Below are 22487 nucleotides of genomic sequence, written 5' to 3' on the forward strand. Positions count from 1 at the left end.
TTCATCATAACAATGACACTGTTGTTTGTATTTTAATAATAGTAAAAGAAATAACTAATACTAACATTATCTAGACTACTAACCCTAGACTAAACATGTCCAACACTAATAGGTTCTAATTTATGGTACAACTGTAGGACGGAATATTATGTAGCCATCAAAATGATGCTCTTGATTCTTTTTAATGATGTGGAAGCTCTTGCAGAATATTAAGCTAATATGAAGTAGATTACAAAACAGCACGTGCAGTATCTATGCACTGAAGCAAAGACACCAGAATGTTACCAGAGGTTACTTCGGGATGGTTAGAGGCAATTTTATTTTCTTCTGGATTAAAGAAAATCTTTTTCATACATTTTCTGTGTGTGTGTGTGTGTGTGTGTGTGTGTGTCTGTGTGTGTGTGTGACCTTCGTTTTAATAGGAGATGTTCTTCTTTGTTGAAATAATTTAAACAGGCTGCATGATATGGACGGACAACGCCAGAAGGCCGGGGGCCAAGTATGACGGATTAGCCGGGTTCCTTGGGAAACCTAGTCTGATGATCACAGAACCTGGAGAAAGGCGAGTCCTTGGGTTCACTGTGATGTCACCACTGGCAGCTGGGCGATCGGGAGAGCTGCTCCTCCTCTCGGAACCTTGTTTCGCTTCCGTGCAAAAGACCTAACAGCCTCGGCTGGCCTGGCTCCCGGCTCTGTTTGGAGGGTCAGCGGGAAGGTGTCTGGCGTGCGCGCGCGGTTTGCCAAGCCGCGGGCGCGGTGCTTTCCTCGGAGATTGCTGTTGCCGCGGCTGGGCGGCGGCAGCAGCTGCAGCAGCAGCAGCAGCGACGCGGGCTTGGGGCGCGGGGGCGGGGCCGAGCGCGGGGGCGGGGCCGGGGCAGCGGGGGCGGGCCCGGGGCGCCCCGGGTGGCGGAGGCGGGGGAGGCGCGCCGCCGCTTCCGCCGCCCGCGGGGATCCCCCGGGACTGCCGCCCGGGGCAGTCCCGGTGCGTGCGGGTACAAGAGGCAGCTCCGGGGCCCCACGCCGGCAGTCCCCAGCGATGTCGCGCGGCCTTCAGCTCCTGCTTCTGAGCTGCGGTAGGGCCCGCGGACGCCCGGCGCCCCCCGCCCGCCTCCCCGGGACACCCCCTTTTCTCGCTTGCTCACGCCGCTCTCTCTCCCTCTTGCAGCCTGCAGTCTGGTGCCCGCGGCGCGGGAGGTGAAGGTGGCCTGTTCGGAGGATGTGGACTTGCCCTGCACTGCCCCCTGGGACCCGCAGGTCCGCTACGTGGTTTTCTGGGCCAAGGTAAGCGCGGCGCGGCAGGCGAGTTAGGGTTGGGTGGTTTAATTGCAGACCGGGCAACCACCTTCCTGGGGCTGGCGACCCTCTATGGCTCGGGTTCGGGGGCATCTCCCATAGCTGAACTCGGTACACGGTCTTCCCACACGCCTCTCCCATCACCGCTCCAAGCCCAGCCGCATCCAGGTACAGGCCGACTTAGATTTAGTTCCGCCGGGGACCTCAATCTTCTTGCCTCTAAAGGTGGTCCTGAGATGAATGATCCAAATAAGACGTTGTGGAGGGCAGAGAACCTCTTATTTGGATTAATTCCAGAGGCCACCTGTGGTTATGGACAGCAGGCCAGGGAGAAAGCAGCTAGTGCAGATCTGGCATTGGACGGGAGGAAGGTCTCCCGGATTTCTGATTTCTGGTGTTTTGTGACGGTGGTGCTCATACGTTTGGGGAGGCGGGAAGGGGGCAACTTGAGAGGAAGGAGTGCCAGAGAGAAGTGATAGGCTTGTTTCTTAGGTGGTAGTTATCTGTCATCCCCGTTCTGGGGTACCCTTGGCCTCCTCCCTCTGGCCGTCCTGAGAGGTCCAGCAAGGAGGGCGTCTGTGATGGTGCACAGAGGCTTCCCCGCGTGTAAGAACAGTGTCACTGTCCCTACTGTAAGAGAATTGAGTCAGACTGAGGCTTTTTTAAGGTTTCCTCTGAACTGGAACCTTTGCAGATTCTAAGATTGTGGTTCTGGTGGCACTGGAAACCCAAGCAGCCACTGTTTGCTGTCACTGTTTTTTTTTTTTTTGTTTTTTTTTTGCTGCCGATGCTCCCTGCCTTTAATGAGGTTACTGCCACAGTGGCACCTCTGGCTGAAGCACCATGACTGTGATATCCCAGCCTTACTCTGCGGAGCTCACTGATTTGTCATCTTACCTTGCAGGAAATCTCTGTGCGTTTGTAGCTTTCCACAAAATGCTGGGTTTTCTTCTGCCCACCGTAAAAGATGCTGTAAGAACCTGCACAAGTATCTAGCCATTTAACAAGGCAGCATAGGACCGTTAACCTCTTTGTGTGTGTGTGTGTGTGTGTGTGTGTGTGTGTGTGTGTCTCCTAACCAGATTGTCAGTTCCCTGGGGACAGTGCTGCGCCACTGCTTTTGTGTATCCTGCACGGCACCCAGTGTTTGCCCTGCTAATTTTGAAGATGCTCAGTGAATTCAGGCAGACCCTTTATGATTATGCACAGTGGAAACGGTGCTGGGGCCTCGGGACGCTGCATTGTGTATGAAAGTAGGTTTGTTATTATTCCTACTTCATTTCCACCTTATTCACTGTGGGATCAGAGAACACAGCAATTCCAAAATTGTTCCCTTGTGAAAACAATAGTATGTAAATAAAAATATTGTAAAACCAATATTATCTGAGTACTCACCATCTGCCAAGCTCTGAGGTAAATATCTATGTACATCAGCTGTTCCAATCCTTCCAATGGACTTAAGAGATCAATACTGTTACTGTTCCTGTTTTACAGATGAGGAAACTGAGCCTTAGGGAGTGAAATAATCTGCTCACTGTTACACAGCGGGCTAATCGCTGGAGGTGGGATTTGAACCAAGCAGTCTGGCTCCACAGCCTAGGTTCTTAGAGGTCTATCTTGTTATTTCTGTTTTCTCTGTTAATTACTTAAAGAAAATGAAAGTGTCTTTGGGCTAGCCAGGCAGGGACTTGGTTATCTAAAAGGAGGGGAAAAACATGAAACCACTATCCCTTTCAGAGAGCAATTAAAAAGGGAAAACAATATTAATATCCCCAGGGGAGTAATTACAAAGTACTCATGAAACAAGTAGATGAAATTTCAGACTGTAAAGTTCAAACAGTTGTCAAGTTAAATCTTGCACGAGGTCATTTGGAATGATGCAGTAAACCAGAGTGATTAACCTTTGACTTTTCCTTGGCTGTCAGCTGATGATGTAACTCTATAATGTATGTGCTTGTTTGTTGAACACAGTTCTTGCAAGCTTTAAAGACCCTGAAGGTCTCTCAAAGCTCTGTTAAGAGAAAAAGACAATAGTCTCTTGGCATTCTCTTTTTTTCTGTTGGTCCGTGGAGTAGGGTCATTGAAAACTCATACCCTAGTTATTTTTTTTAAGGAGGAAACTGTGATTGAGTCATGGTGGATAGGAGAGCTATGCTATGCCAGAAAACTAATCAGATACCTTGAAAGTGATATGCTTTATTTTTCAAGTACTTTTGAACAGATCTCAGCGTATTCTGTAGATGTTTGTTATTTTCCAGCCCAGTAATTATACTTTTGCATCGATTGTGCTTGCACAACAAAAATGGTTAGAGTGTACTGGAAATAAGGCCAGTGGTGAAATGCTGAAATTCTGCATTTTACAGAAGATTATCTTGTCATTTCCTCCCACGACTTTCTTGTAAAATGTTTCAGTGATGCGGAGAGGTAGCTATGAAGTGAGGAATTTACGCCTGGTGACCACAGCCAGCCTAGCTGGCTCATCAGTAGGGTGGTTTGTAAAACCACTTTGCACAGTTGTAGGCTGCTTGCGGATCAAGTAGGCAGAGAGTCCCTGGAGTGTGGGGTTTCGCCGTCCGCCAGATTGAATCGCATTCTTGCAGGCCTTCTGCATATCACAATTACAGTTATAACGACTCACAATTTAAAAATCCATTTACCACTCAGTTCTCCGGCACCACAGAGCATCCTGCCACTGTCCAGTTGGCACTGATTACTTACGATTAACAAAAGGACCCATGTAAACCATGTGTTTCTTATCATGTGCCTTTTACCAAAAGGCTCGGAGCAGATGGCATCCATTTAGCGTTTGCAACATTAGGGTGAGTTGGGAACAGTGTCCATTTTATTCTCTCTGTTTCAAAGGTACAATGACAGGGGACTGGGCGGGGGGTGTAATATAGACATGCCCAGGGGTCAAAGGTAGAGCCAGGAGTAGGCAGAGATAGCCCAATTCCTGTTAGCCCAACTCTTCTTTCCTGTGGACTGATGTCTTCCCAACTGGGATCCAAGAACGGGGCCTCCTCTCATCCCTTCCCGTATTGTACCTTTGAAGGCAGAGTGAATGATTGGGAAGAAGTAGAAAAGTGAATGCGGTATATATCCATTCAGTTTAGCTCTTAGGATTGGGAATAGACTGTGGTTGTTGAGGGAGGTATTTTGAGCTATTCTGAGGCAAAGAGACATTGGTCCATCACTCTTCTACCAAAGTAGAAGAACGTGGCTGTGACCTTGGGTTAGATTCTAGCTCAAGAGGGTCATAGCCCAGTCCCATGTCTGCCAGGAGTAAGGACATCCCTTAAAGAGCTCCGTCTGTGCTGCATGCGGAGCGGGTTCACACTCTCTTTAATGAGGCTGCACTAGGTCTGGAAGGGGAGGATGACACTGGATGAATGGAGTGTTCAGGCGTGGTTGAAGTTCGCCACTGCTCGTAATGAGTGGTTACTTACGAGGGCGACGTAGCACCGTCTCTCTCGTATCGTGCCGGGAGCCCCAGCACCCTAGGGTGAGGCATAATGAAAGAGGATATATAGTGTCATCTCTGAGTGACACCACGGGGGTGAGGACAGAGGTGCGTCACGAGACAAGTGCCCTTTCTAGATGATTTCCAAAGGAAGGGAGAAGGGGGAAGTGAGACCACGATTTCAGAGAATAGATCAGACTTGAACTTTACAATATTTAGGAGAGATGCAGCTATGGCAGGTCATGGGCTCTCCTGGGGACTGAAGGAGAGCAGATTCTTGGGCTCGCATGAAGCTACTTCTAAAGTTCCAGGACAGTCGCTGCACGGACATTGCCTGTCCTTGATCTGTTATGAGCTGTCCTCCATGTATGTTGCTAATCTCCTATTCAGTGGAGTCCTGTTTTTTTGTCTCTAGCATCTTGTGTGACAATGAGCCCCCAAGCGAGGAAGTGCTAAGGAGGAGCCTTCGGATGGGCTAGGGTTGATGAATGGCCCGGGCAGATGGCATCTGTACAGCCACCAACCCTGATGGACCCACGAAGGAGACAATGCATGCCGCTCCCTGCACTCACCTGATTCTAGAGTGACGTGTGTTTTAAGATAGATTTGAGATGTTTTAGGAGAAAAAGGAAACATTTCTACATTAAATACAGAAGCGCCGAAACATTGAAATGCGAAAACAGTGCCTGTGTGAGCATCAAAGAAAAATCATACCATCCCCATTGGCACCTATACTACTTGACCTGATTAATAACCTTTAGGTCAGACTATGAAAGGCAAAAAGTGAATTTTCAGATGTCTCCCGTATTTACATTTTCCTCAGTTCGTAAATATTTCTATGTCCCAAACGTGTGCCAAGCCCTGCGCCTGGCAATAGCCATCCTAAGACCAGGATGGACCTTGTGCCAGAGGACTGTCAAGGGCGTGCACACGTGAATCCACACGCATTTGGGGGGACTGAGGGGAAACTAATGATCTGGAAGGGAGAATCATACCACAGAGGACTGGGAGGTACTGCCAGCAAGCAGGCTGGGAACAGACTGTGAACACCCCCGAATGCTGAATTATAAGGGCTTGAACTTGGTCCTTTCGGCAGCAAGGAGCCTTTGAAAGTTTTTAAGCAAGGAGGATAACATCGTGCAAACTATGTCAGAGGAAAAGCGTATTTCTTGTGGTGAAAGACAGACTATAATTCATCCCGGAAGATGAATCTCAGAGGGAAGCTTTAGTCTTTCACTGCAGTGAAGCTGCCGTCGGGTTAACTCAGGGAGGCTGAAGCTCATTCCTGGGGTCACCTCCCCTTCTCTCTTGGTCACCAGTCCTGTTGTCCACATGGTTCTAGGGAGGAGTGGGCCAGTCTCTAGAAGAAGTCCCATCCAGAGGAGAATGATGGAGCGCTGACATTTTTGGACAATGATGAGACACAGCAAAGTTGCTAAAAATCTTTCAGCTTGGAAGAGGGTAGGGAGGAAAAGGGCAGCTGAGAGTTAAAGAGAAAAAACTGCCAGCACTTGTTTTCCATAAATAAAAGGGGGAACCCGAGTCACATGAGGACCGAGTATGTTAGTTCTGTACTTGGTTATGTCACTACACAAAGAAGAGGAAGTTAGAAGAAGGTCTCAGTGACATCAGGGAAGGTTTTATGAAGGGCAGGACTATAAAGAGATACATTACCTAAAAAGAGGGTTCCTCCACCTGAAACTGTTTCCATAAGTCCTTCCTGGCTACTCTCGGGATAACCTCAGATTTTCTACCGACAGCGCTAGCTCAAACCAGAGCCGAACTAAAGTACTTCCCTAAGACTCTTTACACCTGAAGCATAGTTTTAATTCTTGTTGTTGCACTGGGGTATACTTGGGTAAAATTTCTGTGTGTGTCGTGTAGTTAGGTAGGTATAGAAGTAAGAGCCCAAGGCTTGTGACTACCACTTGCTCTTTTTGTGAAGCACCAGCTAGTCTACTGCACGTTCTTGTCCCAATTGTCCAAGAGAAGATAGATTCCAGAAGAACTGGTAGTTGTCTAGGATTATTGGTCCAGATGGGGAAAACCTATGGGAAAAGATAGATGCTCATTGCCATAGATAATTCATGTTCACCTAGGACCTGACTCACTGGGTCAGTTCTGGAGAACAAAGGACCTGAGTCCAGTCACACCCTGGTGTCTCTTTCACCGAGCCGTGGGGGGCATGTGAGCCTGAGTGACAAAGCAGGACTGGCCTTGAGGTTGGAGCCACGTGGAGACAGCCCCGCATGTGCCACATTTATTTCTGGAGTGGGGCAAGGTGCTCCTATCAATTAGGAATCTTTCTGTTGTGAAGGCTTGTAATCCAATCAAAACTAGCTTAAAGAAAAGGGAATATATTGGCTCATGTGGTTGAAATAAATAATTTTTAAAAATCAAAATATAGTTCCTACTTCAGTTATGCCTGATGTCGTGGGTTAGATAGTGTCCCACAAAAAAGTTATGTCTCAGTCCTAATCCCTGGTATTTGTGAGTGCGACCTTACTTGGAAACAGGATCTTTGCAGATGTAACCAAGTTAAAGTGAGGCCACACTTGATTAGGGTGGCCCTGAATCCAATGACGGGTGTCCTTATAAGAAAACAGAAACACAGAGACAGATGCACAGGGAGAACAGCACGTGAAGGTGAAGGCAGAGACTGAAGTGATGTGTCTACAGGCCAAGGAATGCCAGTCTCCAGCAATACCAGAAGCCAGGAGCGAGGCATGAAACAGATTCTCCCCTAGAGAGAGCACGGCCCTGCCAGCACCTTGATATCCGACCTTTGGCCTCCAGAACTGTAAGAGAATAAGTTTCTGTTGTCTTAAGCCACTCAATTTGCGGTAAGGCTAAATTTGGAGGTTCGTGAATATCCTCAGGGTTCGGTGACTTTCTGTCTCTCAACTTTTCCTTCCTTCGTGTTGGTTTTATTATCAGCCTCCACGTGGCAGTGAGATAGTAGCCGGTAACTGGAGACTTGTCTGTCCTCCTGAGATCAAGTGCAAAGCAAAAGACTGTGTCTCTTCCATCTCAACAATGTCAGATTATACTTAAGTGGCTTTGACTGGGTCACGGATCCATCAGAACCATTCCCTCTGGTCACGGAGGTCAGGCCAGAGTCAAGTGTGCCTTTTCTAGAACCAGATGTAGTGCCCTCCGAAGGACGTGAACTCAGAGCCCGTAAGGATGCCCCTCCCGGTCCAGCAGGACCCCCAAGAAACTAATGGAAGAAGGACGATTGGCATGAACAGTGAGTGGCCCAACGTTGCCTTCAAAGCCCAGTTCCAAAGGGTATTTTCCACGTTATGATGGTGGCTTAGAAATTCCGAATGTTGTGGTTATTTTGGAGACCTTGTGGGCAGAAAAACTTTCTCCCTAGAGCAGAGATTGGGACTTCTAGAACAGCTTTGCCAGAGGAGACTGGAAGTATCAGCTGGAAGGAACGACTGAATGGGTGGGTGGAGTAGAAAGCTACTGGATACAACAACAATTCCTGTTACCAACATTACCGATTATGAAGCACTATTATGTGTTTTCTCATTTGATGCTTAAAATAACCCCATGAGGGAAGTAAGGTAGTTACAGACGAGCAAATCCAAGTCAGAGGTAAAGCCACCCAGCTACCTGATGCTTGACTCCAGGTCTTCTGATTCCAGAGCTAGTGCCCTTGTGTCTTCCTCATTGTGTCTAAAATTCACTCATTCATTAAATAAATACTTTTTGAATATTTCCTACATGCAGGGAACTGTTTGGAACTCAGTGGTAACATTTTTAGCGCTTTCTGTGTGATTGACACTATGCTACAGTACCCACCTACCTCATCACAGATATATTCACACCAACTTTGGGAGGTGTAGTTACCCTCCCCCAGCTCAGGGGAGCAAACGAAGCCTGAGAGCTCCAGGCCCTTCGCCAAGAGCAGAGCTAGCCATGGTGGGGCTGGGGTTTGTTTCCACGTCTGTCCAACACCAAAGCCTGTGCTCTTAATTACGTTGCCTCTGTCATACTCATAACTCTGTTAACAGCCATAAATCCAGCTCTGTCTGTTAGACCCAGTAAACTTCAAAGTGGAAAATCATTTTTCCAATAAAACTACACTTAGAAAAATACGATGTTAATGCTTATACATTCTACCCCCATTATGACATCAACCTCTGAGCCAAACTATTTTGCATGTTATAAAGAGCTGTTTTTATGATGAAGGGGGATTATATTGGCACTTTAATTGAGTTGGAAACCAAGGTACATGAATGTTAGTGCATGGGAAATGCAATAAAAAAAAGATGTTCGATGTGATTGGAATATATCAGATTAATTTCATACCACCTTTAAATACTAACATCCATTCCTTTAAATATGTTTAATTAAATTGTTAGATTAAATATTTATATGCATATATATATGCACACATTTTTCTCCTCAAAAAAATGTCTTCCCTTTTCTTTTACTTTCCTATCACATTCCTAACAGATCTCACGCATGATAAATTTGGATTTCAAGGCTGTGGAATCAAAATTCTTTGCAATAGGAATGGAGCTGTTGTCTTCTTATATCCAAAGATGGTAATCTAGGAAGTTAGCATATATGTGGATAAAATTATGTAAACTTCTAAAAAAATCCCTTTTCACAATAGGGATTTGGCTGAAATATAGGTTCAATTTCAGCCATATTTAGATATTTATTTGATTTCTTTCTAGTTCAAATTTATCCACCATTAAAAAAAACAATTCACATGCGTTTAAAATTACTACTTGTATTTGCTTGGTTTAGTATTCGGCAAATTAAAGAGAATTTATCTTAATTTAGGGCTTGTGGTTTCCTTAAGGTCAGATCTCCATCTTAGAGAAGGAATATGGTATTTAAATTATTTAGTCAAATTGGAGGCCTTGAGACAAAAGTCCGTAGGCTTTACTGAAAATGAGATGTCTTATATTTTGCCTTTTCTAATTCAACCAGAAAGATAAAATTTGTCAGCATAAGAGTTAATGCATGGAATGTGGACTTTCAAAACATAATTTGGATGCGTGTTTTGAGGAATTAATTTGCCCACAGTGTGCTGTGGTGTAGCCCTCTGCAATATGAGCGTCGCAAAGTGTGCGTCAAATAGTTCCTGTGAGTGACACTCGGCTGTGAATGAATCTGCGGGTTCCTTTTGTTATAAATGACTATTTCCTCAAATGCTTTTGCAGAGAGGCAATGAAACACTTTTAGATTTGGAATGTTGAGAGTCATTCTTGCCAGTGGTTTATTTTGAGCCAGCTCAGATGTTTATGAGAATTCATAAAACCAGGCGAAGTTGAGGATGGCCCATTTGCTGTTATTCCATGTTCCTCCCCCTGAAATTCCTTCGGTTCTTGAACAGTGCTGCTTGGGCCACGGCTCACTCCCCCGATACTGCAGGCTGATGGCTGCTTGGCCACGGTGCTGAAGACGATGAGGTGAACTTTTGCATAAAGTCTCTTGGTACTGCTCGCGCTGCACTCGCACCTTGAGCGTGTGACGTTAACATGGAAACTACAACTATTTTTGTGGCTGTAGAGGAAGGGGGAATAGGCTATGTACATACCTGCAGCTTGAAGCTAGAAGGAAGGTTCTGAACTATTTCCATGCGCACTGTGTGAAGTTACAGAAGGTTCCTTTTATTACAGGTAGTTATCGGGCACAGAGAGCTGTTCATCACTTTGGCCAGAGGTCCCAGGTTAAGCCAGTACTTCTCTCAGTTCTCTGGATCTTTCAGGAAGGGGCCATTGGAAGATGACCCCGTGAGAGCTGAGATAGTTTGCCACGATCCCACTGATGGCTGTGGTGGTTCAGTAAATCAGAATTCTGCAGGCTGCTTTGGGGTTCTTCGTTTTGACTTTCCCCTACCTCTTACTTTCATTCTTATGATTTCACCCTGCCTTGGCTTTGCCATTGTAAAATAACCTCTCTGGAGGTTCTTTTCAGAGACCCGTGGAAATCTGACCATCACATAAACTACTTTTTGTTGTTACTGCTGATTTTTAAAATGAATTCTCTTCTGCAAATAGGCAGAAGGCCACTGCCAGTCAGTTCTGATCACCGCCACGTACTTGCTTCAGCAGTTCCCAGCAGCCAGCGTGATAAAGGGGCCATCTTTATGTAAATAAAACACAATAGTTTATATTTCCACCAGCTCCAGAGGGGTTCTCAGTGTTTTGTTTTTTTTTTTTTTTTTTTTTGATCTTGACTTTCAGATAGGTCTTTTTGAGTTGAGGGAGGGGTCACTGGATAGGAGAGAAGACCGCCCTAAGGAGAAAATCTGAGGTAGAAAATCCCAGAATGATTGTTGCAGACAAGTTTCCATCTTTTGGGATGCAGGAATTTCTACAAAACTCAATTCCAGTGAAATCCATTGGAATGACATCTGAGTTGAACACATTTGGAGGTTAATTTAGAAAAGAAAAGCAGATTGAGACAGCATCGTGGGGACTGCAGAGATTAAGCTGAGTTAATTAGTTCAAAGTGGCCTTGGGGGGGGGGTGGGGGAGGGAGTCTTGGAAGCGGTTGGCCCGGGATGGTCCTGGGCACCTGACCCATCAAACGCTCTGGTCAGAGGGAGCACTTCTGCCAGGCAGCAGAGGAGGGGAGAGGTGCAGTCACGTGATAAGGCTGCAATTTTTGGTTTAATCAGACTGGAAAAGGGGAAAACTGGTCTAACTCAGACGTGTTCTAAAATCAGTTGGACGCCTGAGGTTCCTTGACCACACCTCCTTTTTTTGTTTGCTTGTTTTCTTGCTCTGTTTTTGAACACCTAAATGCCCCAGTCTTGATTATTTTGGAAGGAACCTTTCAGCACAAGGACTGTCAGGAAATGGGATTTACGTTCGTAGACCTTGCCTGAGAAAAGCTATTAGTCTCAGCCCAGTGCTAGGAGTGAATGAAGCAGGGTTTCTTGCAGGAGCGATAAATTAGCCACCAGATGTCTCTGCAGGCCACTCCACAGGAATGCCCATAGGAGCCCGAGCCGTGGAAGCTGGAATCTGAGCTTTCCGTGGACCTCAAGGTGCATTCCCCGACTTAAGACATGAAGCAGAAACCAAGGAGGGGGTGTGTGTGTATGTGCATGTATGTCTTCTGTCCTGGGCTGCCTCTGCCTCACTGGGTGTTCCCCCCATTCCTTGGTTATTTATTTCCCTGTGCTGATTGCCTTTTGAAAAGTAGGAGAGGAGTTGTAGGGTGCTCCCAGTACAGGAGATTAAACAGCGGCAGGTGCAGGCAAAGACAGCAGCAGTGTCTGACTGCGGTGTCTTTTCCTAAGGGGTCCCTTTGGTGCGGCCACTACGCTGGGGACAGGGAAGGAATGCCACTGAATCCCAGGCTCCCTGCTGTTCCCCAGCCACCCAGCAAAGGGCTCGGGGCTGCCCTTGCACACTGAAAACGGTGATTGGCTTTACTGTTTATGTAAATGAGTTTTAGAAGCTTTAAAACATTTCAGTGGAGGATCAACGAGCAAGTTAACTAGACAAATTAAAAATATATCTGGGGAAGAAGGGAATTGATGGTGAACGTGATGTGTGCTTAATCGTGGAAGTAGGAGATGATGGAAAGACCCCACCAGTTTAATTGCAAAGACTGTTCAGGGAAAAAAAACCAGCCAGTTAGTTTGGCTAAATTTGCCATCTACCCCAGCTGGGCTGGTCCATCCTGGGTACAATGATTTAAGCCGTAATTGCCCTTCCATGTATATCTTGATATTACTACCAAGTGACCTGACACATAAAATCTCCACGTGGCGCTGCTGTCAGCTGTCTTCCTGCCTTAGCGGAGGCGTGAGCATGGTACATCCTGCAGCGTCACAGATGACCCCACAGGTACGCAGTCTCTGAAGAACAGGGTGACTTCATGAGAGGCATTGCTCATCTGCATCTCTGTGTTTTCTGTTGAGTTGTTTGGCAATGACCTTAACAGATTTAGAAACGTTTCCAAATAAAAGGCCGGGCTACAAAAATAAGAATCAGTCAGTGGGTGAGTTGGTATCTGACGAAAACAAGAGAACATTGAATAGAGAACAACCAGCAAGAGAGTGTGATTCAGTGTGATTCATACGCGTCATTACACAGTCGTCAGTGACACACGGTTATCGTCCATAGGGACACTCTCTCCTTCACGTAGGGGTACAGAGAATCGTAAAATGCAGTCCTGATCTTATTCTAAAAAAGATGGAGCCTTAAAGAATTCTCCTAGATTCTCTCCTCCTCCCCCAGGCATCACACACACACACAGTATCTTGTTTTAAAACAATTAGCTGAGGATGGAGTTTATGAAAACAAGAGGCATAACCTTGACGTGGAGGCCCAGTGCTTATAGGTTCTGGCAGTAAAGCATGACGTGGTTTGATTCTTGTTTTTTAAATTTATTTTATTGAAGTATAGTTGATTTACGATGTTGTGTTAATTTCTACTGTACAGCAAAAGTGATTCAGTTATACATATATATATTCTTTTTCATATTTTTTCCATTATGGTTTATCACAGGATATTAAATATAGTTCCCTGCTCTATATAGTAGGACCTTGTTGTTTATCCATCCTCTATATACTAGTTTGCATCTGCTCATCACGAACTCCCAATCCATCCCTCACCCACCCACCTCCCCCTTGGGAACCACAAGTCTGTCCTCTGTGTCTCTGAGTCTGTATATGATTCTTTCTTAACAGCTCACAAATGGCAGTGCAGAGAGGATGGAGGTGCCCCAGGAAGACCTGCAGTACTATCAGCAGAGGGCCTCTTCAGAGGCCCCCAGGGAAAGGCTGTATTCCCTGAGGATCCAAAACACTACCAGCTGCAACTCGGGGACCTACAGGTGCACTCTGGTGGATCCAGAAGGGCAGAGAAACCTCAGTGGCACCATGATCTTGAAAGTGACAGGTGAGGTGATCTGCGGCATCTGTTTTCTCCTTACAGTATGCAGGGCACTTTCTGTATGTAGGTCCTAAACTTGATCCCCTCAATCCAAGTTTACCCTGTAATTCAGAAGCTTTGGATAATATCTGTGGCTGAAAGCTAAATCCTACTGCAAGGATGTCATAACTTTCTCTACTTTCTTTTTAATAAGGACAGATCTACCCCAGCCTGACTGGGGTGGATGCCAAAGGTAGTCAGGTGACTAAGTCAAACAACTCTTACTCATGTAAGAGTCCTTCGGAGCCAATAGGAAGTTTCCAAGTCTAATTTTTGGAAGACAGAGAAACTGGGTAGTCTCCCGAATAGATCAGATAACTGTGTAATATTCTACTCATTGGGGGCTTTCTAACCTGGCCTAAGGGAGCTGCTTCATGTTTCCACCTTTTTCACATGAGAACAGCATTCCTCTCCCACTTTACAGCAATTGAATGTCCCAATACCTCAACTCAAGCCAAAGAAAAAGGGTACAGCAAGAAAATAGCGTTCCCGTGACAGAAGGCACATTTTTGCTCTATGCAGTAAGACCAGGAATCAAGTATAAAGACAAGGATTATCTCCTTGGACTTTTTTCCATAACTTTTCTTTATGTAGCTTAAAATACGCCTTGCGTTTGACTTTGGCCCAACTCTTGTTAGTGGCTGGGGCTTGAAATGACGAACATGTTGTTACAGAGGCCCTGACTTTGTACAATGGCTACTTTCTCCTGCCACGGAGAAGCGGAAAGGAATCTGACTCGAGATAATATTCCCACACTCGCAAGAACGCAATCACTGCTTAGGGGTCAGCGTTTGGATTTGGTTCACTGTCTTACACACACACACACACACACACACACACACACACACACACAGACCCCCTATACCCTTCTCAGTCTCTAGCCCTTTACGCTGCTTCGTTTGTCTTCGTGGCATCTGCCGTACCTGCCGTGGTACGCTCCCTCAGTGAGTATTGTTCGCATGAATGAGAAATGGGAGCAGCCCGGCAGGAAGGGCAGAGAGGGCAGGCGTGTCCTGCGGGGAGCAGAGAGGAAAGGAATAGGGAAAAGCTGGCTTGCTTTTCCGTCCTCTGCGAAGGCAGTGCTGCCTACAAGTTGAGTGGTCAGACTAGAGCCACTGGGATCTGGTTCAAATATTAGCTCAGCTGCTCATTAGCATCTTACCTTGGGGAAACCTCTGAGCCTTGGCTTTCTCATCTTTAAAATGGGGATAATATAATATTGATATTATCTACAAAACAGGCTTGTGGTGAAGGTTGAATGAGATGTTGCACTGAAATGCTCAGTCTGGTGCCTGAGGTGGGCGTACTGAATGCTCGTTAAATGTTAGAACCATCAGTGGCTCTCAGCCCTTCTCTTCTGGGGTCCCAGGCCTCTGTGAGAATCCATCCCCAGACCATTGCATAAAATCCTGAATCCAGTTTCAGGGGTCGACAGCTGTCTGGAGGCCCATCGTGGCCCTGAGGGCGGAAGCCCCTCCTGTCACCCTCACTCCATCTTCTCCTGCCCCAGTCCTCAAGCCAGCTCCCTGAGCAAGCTTGCTGCACATTGGATGTCGTGCTTGAGTGGGGAGAAGCTGTCCCGGCCTTGTCCCCTTCTGGGCTGAAGGCCTCCCTCCTCCTGCACTTGCCCCCTTCCCGGGGCTGAGGCCACAGCCTTTAGCAGCCCCCAGGGAGCTGGTCTGTAGCCCCCGTTGGCTGTCAGCCTTGGTGGAGGAGTTTTAACAGGTCTACAAAGGCACATCGACATGTTCCGTAATAGCAGGGCAGCTCTGCCACCTGCCTTAATCCCTCAGTCTCTCTGAGCCTTGGCTCCTTCTTCTGTAAACTGGGGTACTCAGACCTGCCCCTGAAGGTTCAGTGAGATGCTGGATGTCAGCCCCTTTGCATGGAGCCAGGCACAGGGTGAGTGTGAGCGCCGGCTGTGGCCACCACCGTCATTACCGATGTCCTTCCCATGGTACAGACGTGAGGGTAAGAAGGGGAGACCATTGGACTTTAATAAGCCAGAACAAAACATTCTTAGCTTTTGCATCCTGGTAGAAGAGCCCTGTTCAACGGCTTCATATTTTACATATTTCTTTTTAAAGGATGCTCTAAGGGACGCAAAGAAGAGACTTTTAAGAAATACCGAGCTGAGGTTGTCCTGCTGTTGGCTCTGGTCATTTTCTACGTGACACTCATCATTTTCACTTGCGTAAGTATCTTTCTTAAACATCTCTCATTATTAAAAGATCACCTGGGTTACCAATCGAATGCGTTTTGTAGACAGTGTGAGTCATTTCATAATGACAAGAGACCTATTCGCAGAACCCTGGCCTTACAGAGGCCCCCAGACTGTGAGAATCTCTCTGGGAAGCTCCCAGGTTGTTTTCCGTCTGGCGGCTCCACACACAGCCTTGTGAAGAGAAAATGAAGTAAGATAGCGGTGGAAGTTTGTGAAATGCCAAAGGATCCTCCTAAGGGACCAGCGGGCCTTGTAGATACGGTGGGAGAGAGTTGGACCCTGCCCATCCACCATCCGGGCGACTGCTGTTCTTTCTGTAGGCAGGTGAGCAAGCCCGGCCACCCTGGTGTTGGATCCATCTCCTTGGTTGGCCCTTGAGCTCTTTTCTCTTAGAGATTCCCTCTTATAGTTTGGTACTTCCACCACTTTTTTTTTTTTTTTTTTTTTTTTGGTACTTCTGGTTGCTATTTTAGATATCACTTTTTAAGAATGAATCCTGAGAAGCCAGAGGTACACAGGGTGTGGCCTGGGGTAGAGGACTGCTGGCCAGTACTTGGGCATCCTTGACATGCCCTTGACCTACTGGTTGCAGACTCCAGCTTAGACTCCTCCCTGCCCCCCAAGCCTGTTTGTGCGTGGCTGGTCACCTGGGTTGACAGTGGTCGTAGGGGAGCAGGGCCAGCTCTGGGCCTGACCCACTAGGAAGTGATCTGTCCCATATGTCTCAGCATATCAGGAAGTGCTGGCCATTTGGGGACCAGGACATCAGTCACCCAGGAGCTATTCCAGCGCTGGTTCTAGTCACTCATTGGCCCCATCTGTTCACTTGCTTGACGCTGGCCGAACACTCATCTCTCTGGTTGCTATTTTAAACGTCAGTCCATCAGAAGACTCCACTGAGCGCCTACTGTGTATAAGGCATTATGCTAGGCACTGGGGGGCATGTAAAAACGCATAAGAACTATGTCCTTCCCCCAGGGAACTTACAGCTTGGTCTTTAGAGTTATTTGCATATAAGAAGATAATTAGCGTTACCTGGCAGTAAATTTTTAAAATGAGTGACTCTAGTTTTTTGTTGGCAAGTGCCTGTTTCTTTGGGCACTGATTTTCCATGCAGGAAATCCTAGTGTTAGGGTCTGGAAATGGCCCCAGTCTGTAACTCCTGGTTGAGGTTTGGAGATACCGGCGAAATAGCACAAGCCCACTGTAGAGTGAGCGACGTAGCCCGCATCACGAGGGCTCCCACATGAGCTGTCCAGTCAGCTCCTAATGAATGGAGTTTAAATCCAGGTGACAGCTGAAGCATTTTTCCAATTATTCACTTCTCAACGTATCTCTTTGATTTTATTTTTCAGAAGTTTGCACGACAGCAGAGTATTTTTCCAGACTTTCTTAAACCTGCCGTGGAACATGCTTTTCTCCCAGTTACCTCCCCAGATAAGCATTTGGAGCCAGTGACTCTTCACAAGACAGAACTGGTGTGAGCAGGGTTTCTGCAGACTGTTTTTCCAAGGTTGAAGGCTCCGTGGTGTGCATCCACATCACACCGAACAGGAGAAGCCTGGGCCCCACACTGAACACACCATCCTTCCTGTGAAGCCCTTCGCTTGACTGAAACATCCAAAAGTGGATCCCACCCCACTTTTTGTGAGCGGGGCCTTGAAAATTGTGACATGACCGCAAAGCACGGGGCCGCCTACAGGGTGCTTTTCAGTGCTGCTTCTTTATGACCTTCTTAGCGTTTTATTCAGCTATCTGGTCAACCTCTTGGACAGGTTTGTTTTTTTTTTCAGTCTTAGAAAAGCTATGGTGAGATGCAGTTGGAAAAGGACCTTGGGATGTATGAATGCCTGGAGTTGGCCCTGTGTAGACCCTTGAGGGCAGCTGTCCTCTTCCACATCTGGAAAACATCTCTGAATTTGCTGTGTTTTCTTGTCTAAGCCCAGATGTTTTATGTCTGGGAGAAAGTGACAGGGTAAGCTGAGAGACAGAGGGAAATATTTAGCAAATAGTTTCCCGGCATGAAGGCCCTGCTATTACCAAGGAGTATGATGTGTACGCAGAAATAACAGGTCGATGAACTGTCCCCAACAGGGCCTTTTTATATGGGAAAGGCATCCATAAAGAAGCAATAGAGAAGAATGTCACAATTATTTTTATATCTGTGTATACTTGTCAAAGAAGGATTTGTGCTGCTTCTCCTTTTGAAATCTGTATCTTCAGTTAGATATCGTTGTTAACTGACAAGCAACCTGTATATGGAGGGTGAGAAGAAGTGGGAAACTGTGACAATAGGAGGGAGAGCTATTTAGGGACCTGATGAAAATGCTGGACCAATTGTGCAAACTGGATGCTGGCCCCAGTTGTCCCACTACTTAGCTGTCTGATCTTGGACAAGATCCTTATGGTTCTACTTTCTCAGTTGTAAACCAGAAGGTTGATGTATGAGTTGATTGAAAAAAATGTATGTGAAAATTCTTTGAAAGAGTATAAAGCACTATCAAAATTCCAAACTCCTTTAGGTCGTTATCCTTATTACTGCAGTGGTGTTCTGGGCATGAGAAAATGCTTTTCATTTTTTATGTTTTCCATCGTTCCAAACAAAGAAGGCTACAAAGGACACTTTCCCATAGTCTTCTGTATGAATTCCTTTGGGGAAGTGAGGCCAGTTCAATGGTCTGTTCTTGAAGCACCGGCCAAAAGTACTCCAAGATGCGGACACTCAGGGGCCACCAGGCCATGGGGAGAAGGGAGTTCTCAGATGTCCCATTGACATTCTGGCAATTGTCGGGTTTCTCTTATCAGACTTGGCCCTTTCCCTACTTATTGTCCGAAGAGAATATTGCCCATGCTAATATTAGGGAGTAAAAGGGATGCCAAGTTTGGTGTTTTTGCCTCTTTGTCAGAGCTTTCATGGTATTAAACGTATGCATGTGAAGAGGGAGTGTTTTCCTCTTTTATATTTAAAACTACTCGTAAGACTTTGAGATGAGTGCTGGTATGTCTGTGAACTAGTTTGAGAACCAGACCCAAGATGAAATTCGAGAATTGAAAGCATGGCTGAGTCCTTCCTCTGAGTGTGTGTGGGGGGGCATTTATGGCAGGTAGACGTCTGTGAAACGGCGTCCCCTTCTTCCCAAAGATGCTCCCAAATCCATCCTCGAGTTGCCTTGCCACCAGGCAGTACCTGATCAGCTTGACCACATGCGTGACCATAGGTGGGAGGGATGGAAAGGAGGACGGTTTCTACTTCAGAAGGATGTGTAGAGTCAGGGGCTCTGTACCTGGGATTCACGGGGTTTCACTCAAAATTCTCAAATAGTTCCATTACCTCCCCTCCCCCAATGGTAAGAACAATCTAGTGCAAGTGGTTGGTGGTTGTAATAGTTATAAAAGCATTATAGGTGAATCCACTTTGGAAAATGACTCTTTGTGAAGATGAATGCCCGTAATATGTCTGTAAAAGCTATAGATTCCCTTTCAGTGGAATCAACTCCATCCTCAAATGCTTTACCAAAAATGCTGGCGAGACTATTGGCACGGTAACGAAGAACTCAAGACTTTTTAGCTGGTTTGACGCCCAGCTTCACCACTTAGAAGTTTTACCACCTTGGACAGGGGATTCACCTCTCTAAGCCGCAGCTGGCGGTACTTCAGAATAAGAATAAAAGTAGTATCTGCTTCTTAGGCTTGTGTGAGGATTAAATGAGATAATATGTCTAAGAGCCTAGCCCAGTATCTGGCAAATAGTAACATTAGAACAAGATTAACCTGAGAACAAAAAAAGCAAGGACAGTGAATATTTGACAAAGTGCTTTTGTTAAAAACAGAATTGACTTGGTGGGAGAGTCATGTTGCTTTCAGAGGATTAATACAAGATGAAACCAAGTGCTTCATGGTCATTAGAATTATAGTACCTGAGAGGCCAGGGAGGGGGGTGCCCTTCATCAGTTTGGATTGATTTAAACTGAAAAAAATGATGGAAATTTGAAATCAGGTAGACTCAACATTCATACTTAGTCTTTGGTATAAGAAAAGGTGTGTGTGTGTGTGCATGTGCGTGTGTGTGTGTGTGTGTGTGTGTGTGTGTGTGTGTGTAAGAGAAACAGGTGAGAGAGAGCGAGAAGGGTCAGGGTGGGAAGGGCAGAATTCATCAAGGACAGTGAGCTGCTTTTCCACTGCCGTCATTGAAGCCTTTCAAGGTATTTCAGAGGAGGTAGATGATTATGGACCATATTTATTCTTTGTCTCTGTTGGCAGGGAGAGCTTTGTTTTCAGAGCTCTGCTTTGTCTATGGAATTAGATCTACGGTTATAATAATTTCACCTTGGGATGTCCCAAGACACAAACAGGGACATGAATATTAGCTCCACGTTCTCCCAAAAGAAGGCCTGTGGGTTTTGTTTTCATAGTAATTCTTAGCAGATTTCATCATAGAAAATACTGAGCCTCACAGAACCCAACAGAGCCTGATAGTTTGCTGGGGTTGCAGGAGAAGAGATCGCACAGCAACCTCTGGACACAGAGAGTCCTTGAGACTCATGTTCAACCCCACAGCACAGTAGGATTGGGAGTCTCAGAAAAATTCAGTCTGGTTCCCAGACTCTTTCCTCACTGGCAGCTTTATTTGGCTGCATTACCTGGTAAATCGTTTAATTCTCCATCTTTCCTATGTGAAATACCCAATGGCCTAAAAATCTTAGGAGCTATTTGATTAATTCAACAACGAGTGTCTCTCATCGTTTTTCAGCTGATTGCCTGAGACCCAGATTTGATCTAACTGGTTGGGAAGATACAATTAATCAGTTCTTTGATCACAGACTATTATTGCTATTTGTTATCTCTTCAAGACCAGATGGGTTTCTTTTCTAATTTTCAACTTTAAATTGCATAAGAAATTAAAATTCTACCACCTGCCTTTTTGTAATCTCTGTGTGTGGGTTGAATGGATGAAATTAAGCCTAAGGTTATTTGCTGAGCATTCACTCTGGCACTCTGTGTAATACTCAAAAAAAGCAAGGTACGGTCCTTCCTTTCAAGGAGCTTATAATCTAGTGGAAGGAGAAATGAGCTCAGAGCCATATGCACAGCTACTTGTTTTACTTAGCATTAGGGAATTATTCAAAGATAGTGGGAACACAGAAAAAGGACTAGTGTTCCCATTCATCTAGGAGCACCTTAGAAGGATTTATAGAACTAATTCCATTTGAACTTGGACTTGAGAGATAAGCAGGATTTTGAGTGGTAGTAATGGTCAGGGGTGGTGGGAACGGCAGAGGCACGATCTCTAAGGTAAAACGGTAGAGAGCGCACTTGAACAGAGGATTGTATGAGAGTTTCTGTAGGCGTAGGGCACCCACAGCCCCGACCAAGCAGGAAGGAGGCGATGATGGAAGATGGACAAGTTACTGTAGGGAATTTGCACAGCGGGGCAGTATGGAAGGATTCTGAGTTGCAGAGCCATAGAATTAGATCCATTTCTAGGACAATAACCAGGAAAATAAAGTGAAGGATGAAATGAAAGAGCTGGAGGAGACAGGAAGCAGGAAGGCCATCCAAGAGGCTGATGGAAGCCCAAAGAAGCAGAGCATCAATGGAAGAGAAATGGAGAGATGGAAACAAGCTGGTTTCTACATGTTGTCTTCTCAATTTTCAGTCTTGGGTTTTCTTATGATCCTAGCTGATATCTCTCTCCCCTTATCTCCATATCTATCTATCTATCTATCTATGTATCATCTATCTATGTATCTGATTTTGTTTTTACTTAGTTCTCCTTTCCTTTCTTTAAATAATGGAATGGAAAGAAAGAAACAACCCCTTCCATCTTGACCCCTACATAACTTACAGAACATAATCATCTTAGACCACAGAAAAGGTTCCCATGTGTCACAGCTGTCACAATAGCTAAGAGGGCTCTGAATAATTATAAGAGGACAGTCATAGACGTTACATGATTAAACCTGGTTTTATACATCCTTACTCCCAGTCCTGCCTCAACTTCCCTGTCCCAGCAGAATATTCCTTGTTTTCCCTGTAGATAACTTGATATCACATTTGATCAGCGATTGGCTGACTGAGGAAACATCTGTGCTCTTTTGGTTTCGTTTTCCTGTGTTTACAGTGATATAGCAAACGTTTGCATCTTTTTTGTTCATTTTTGTTTTGTTTTGTTTTCAATATATTAAAAAGCAACATAGTACAAATGTTGTAGTTAATATTGAAAAGGATCCAAATTTTTCAAGGAATGAATTTTTATAAACAAGTTCTACAATGAAAGGGAAACGGCATATTGATACATAAAAGTTTTGTTAAACAAGATTTTAAATTTTTTTTTTTTTAGAAGATGTTGGGGGTAGGAGTTTATTAATTAATTAATTTATTTTTGCTGTGTTGGGTCTTTGTTTCTGTGCGAGGGCTTTCTCTAGTTGTGGCAAGCGGGGGCCACTCTTCATCGCGGTGCGCGGGCCTCTCGCTCTCGCGGCCTCTCTTGTTGCGGAGCACAGGCTCTAGACGCGCAGGCTCAGTAGTTGTGGCTCACGGGCCTAGTTGCTCCGCGGCATGTGGGATCTTCCCGGACCAGGGCTCGAAC

General features: G+C 45.7%; 1 protein-coding gene across 2 annotated transcripts; it reads left to right on the forward strand.

Annotated features, from left to right (window-relative positions):
* Positions 1–918: 918 nt before the first annotated feature.
* CD83 (CD83 molecule) lies at positions 919–18854 on the forward strand. 2 transcript variants are annotated; one of them, XM_060023616.1, is made up of 5 exons: positions 919–1073; positions 1166–1281; positions 13431–13641; positions 15762–15868; positions 17257–18854. In XM_060023616.1, the coding sequence occupies exons 1-5, from the start codon at positions 1037–1039 to the stop codon at positions 17380–17382; spliced, it is 597 nt and encodes a 198-aa protein (XP_059879599.1). In that variant the 5' UTR covers positions 919–1036; the 3' UTR covers positions 17383–18854. The 2 variants fall into 2 exon arrangements, with proteins under 2 accessions (XP_059879599.1, XP_059879598.1); XM_060023615.2 differs by having other exon boundaries at positions 920–1073; positions 17254–18851.
* The last annotated feature ends 3633 nt before the right edge of the window (positions 18855–22487 follow it).

Source organism: Delphinus delphis, chromosome 10 (genome assembly GCF_949987515.2).
Source record: "Delphinus delphis chromosome 10, mDelDel1.2, whole genome shotgun sequence".
Classification (NCBI taxonomy): domain Eukaryota; kingdom Metazoa; phylum Chordata; class Mammalia; order Artiodactyla; family Delphinidae; genus Delphinus; species Delphinus delphis.

What these genes read in the sequence shown, in the direction of transcription:
- CD83 (XM_060023615.2), top strand. Translation starts at nt 1,037, where the DNA reads ATGTCGCGCGGCCTTCAGCTCCTGCTTCTGAGCTGCG. An exon ending in GCTCCTGCTTCTGAGCTGCG is followed by an intron (nt 1,074 to 1,165) that starts GTAGGGCCCGCG and finishes TCCCTCTTGCAG; the next exon opens with CCTGCAGTCTGGTGCCCGCG. An exon ending in ACGTGGTTTTCTGGGCCAAG is followed by an intron (nt 1,282 to 13,430) that starts GTAAGCGCGGCG and finishes CTTTCTTAACAG; the next exon opens with CTCACAAATGGCAGTGCAGA.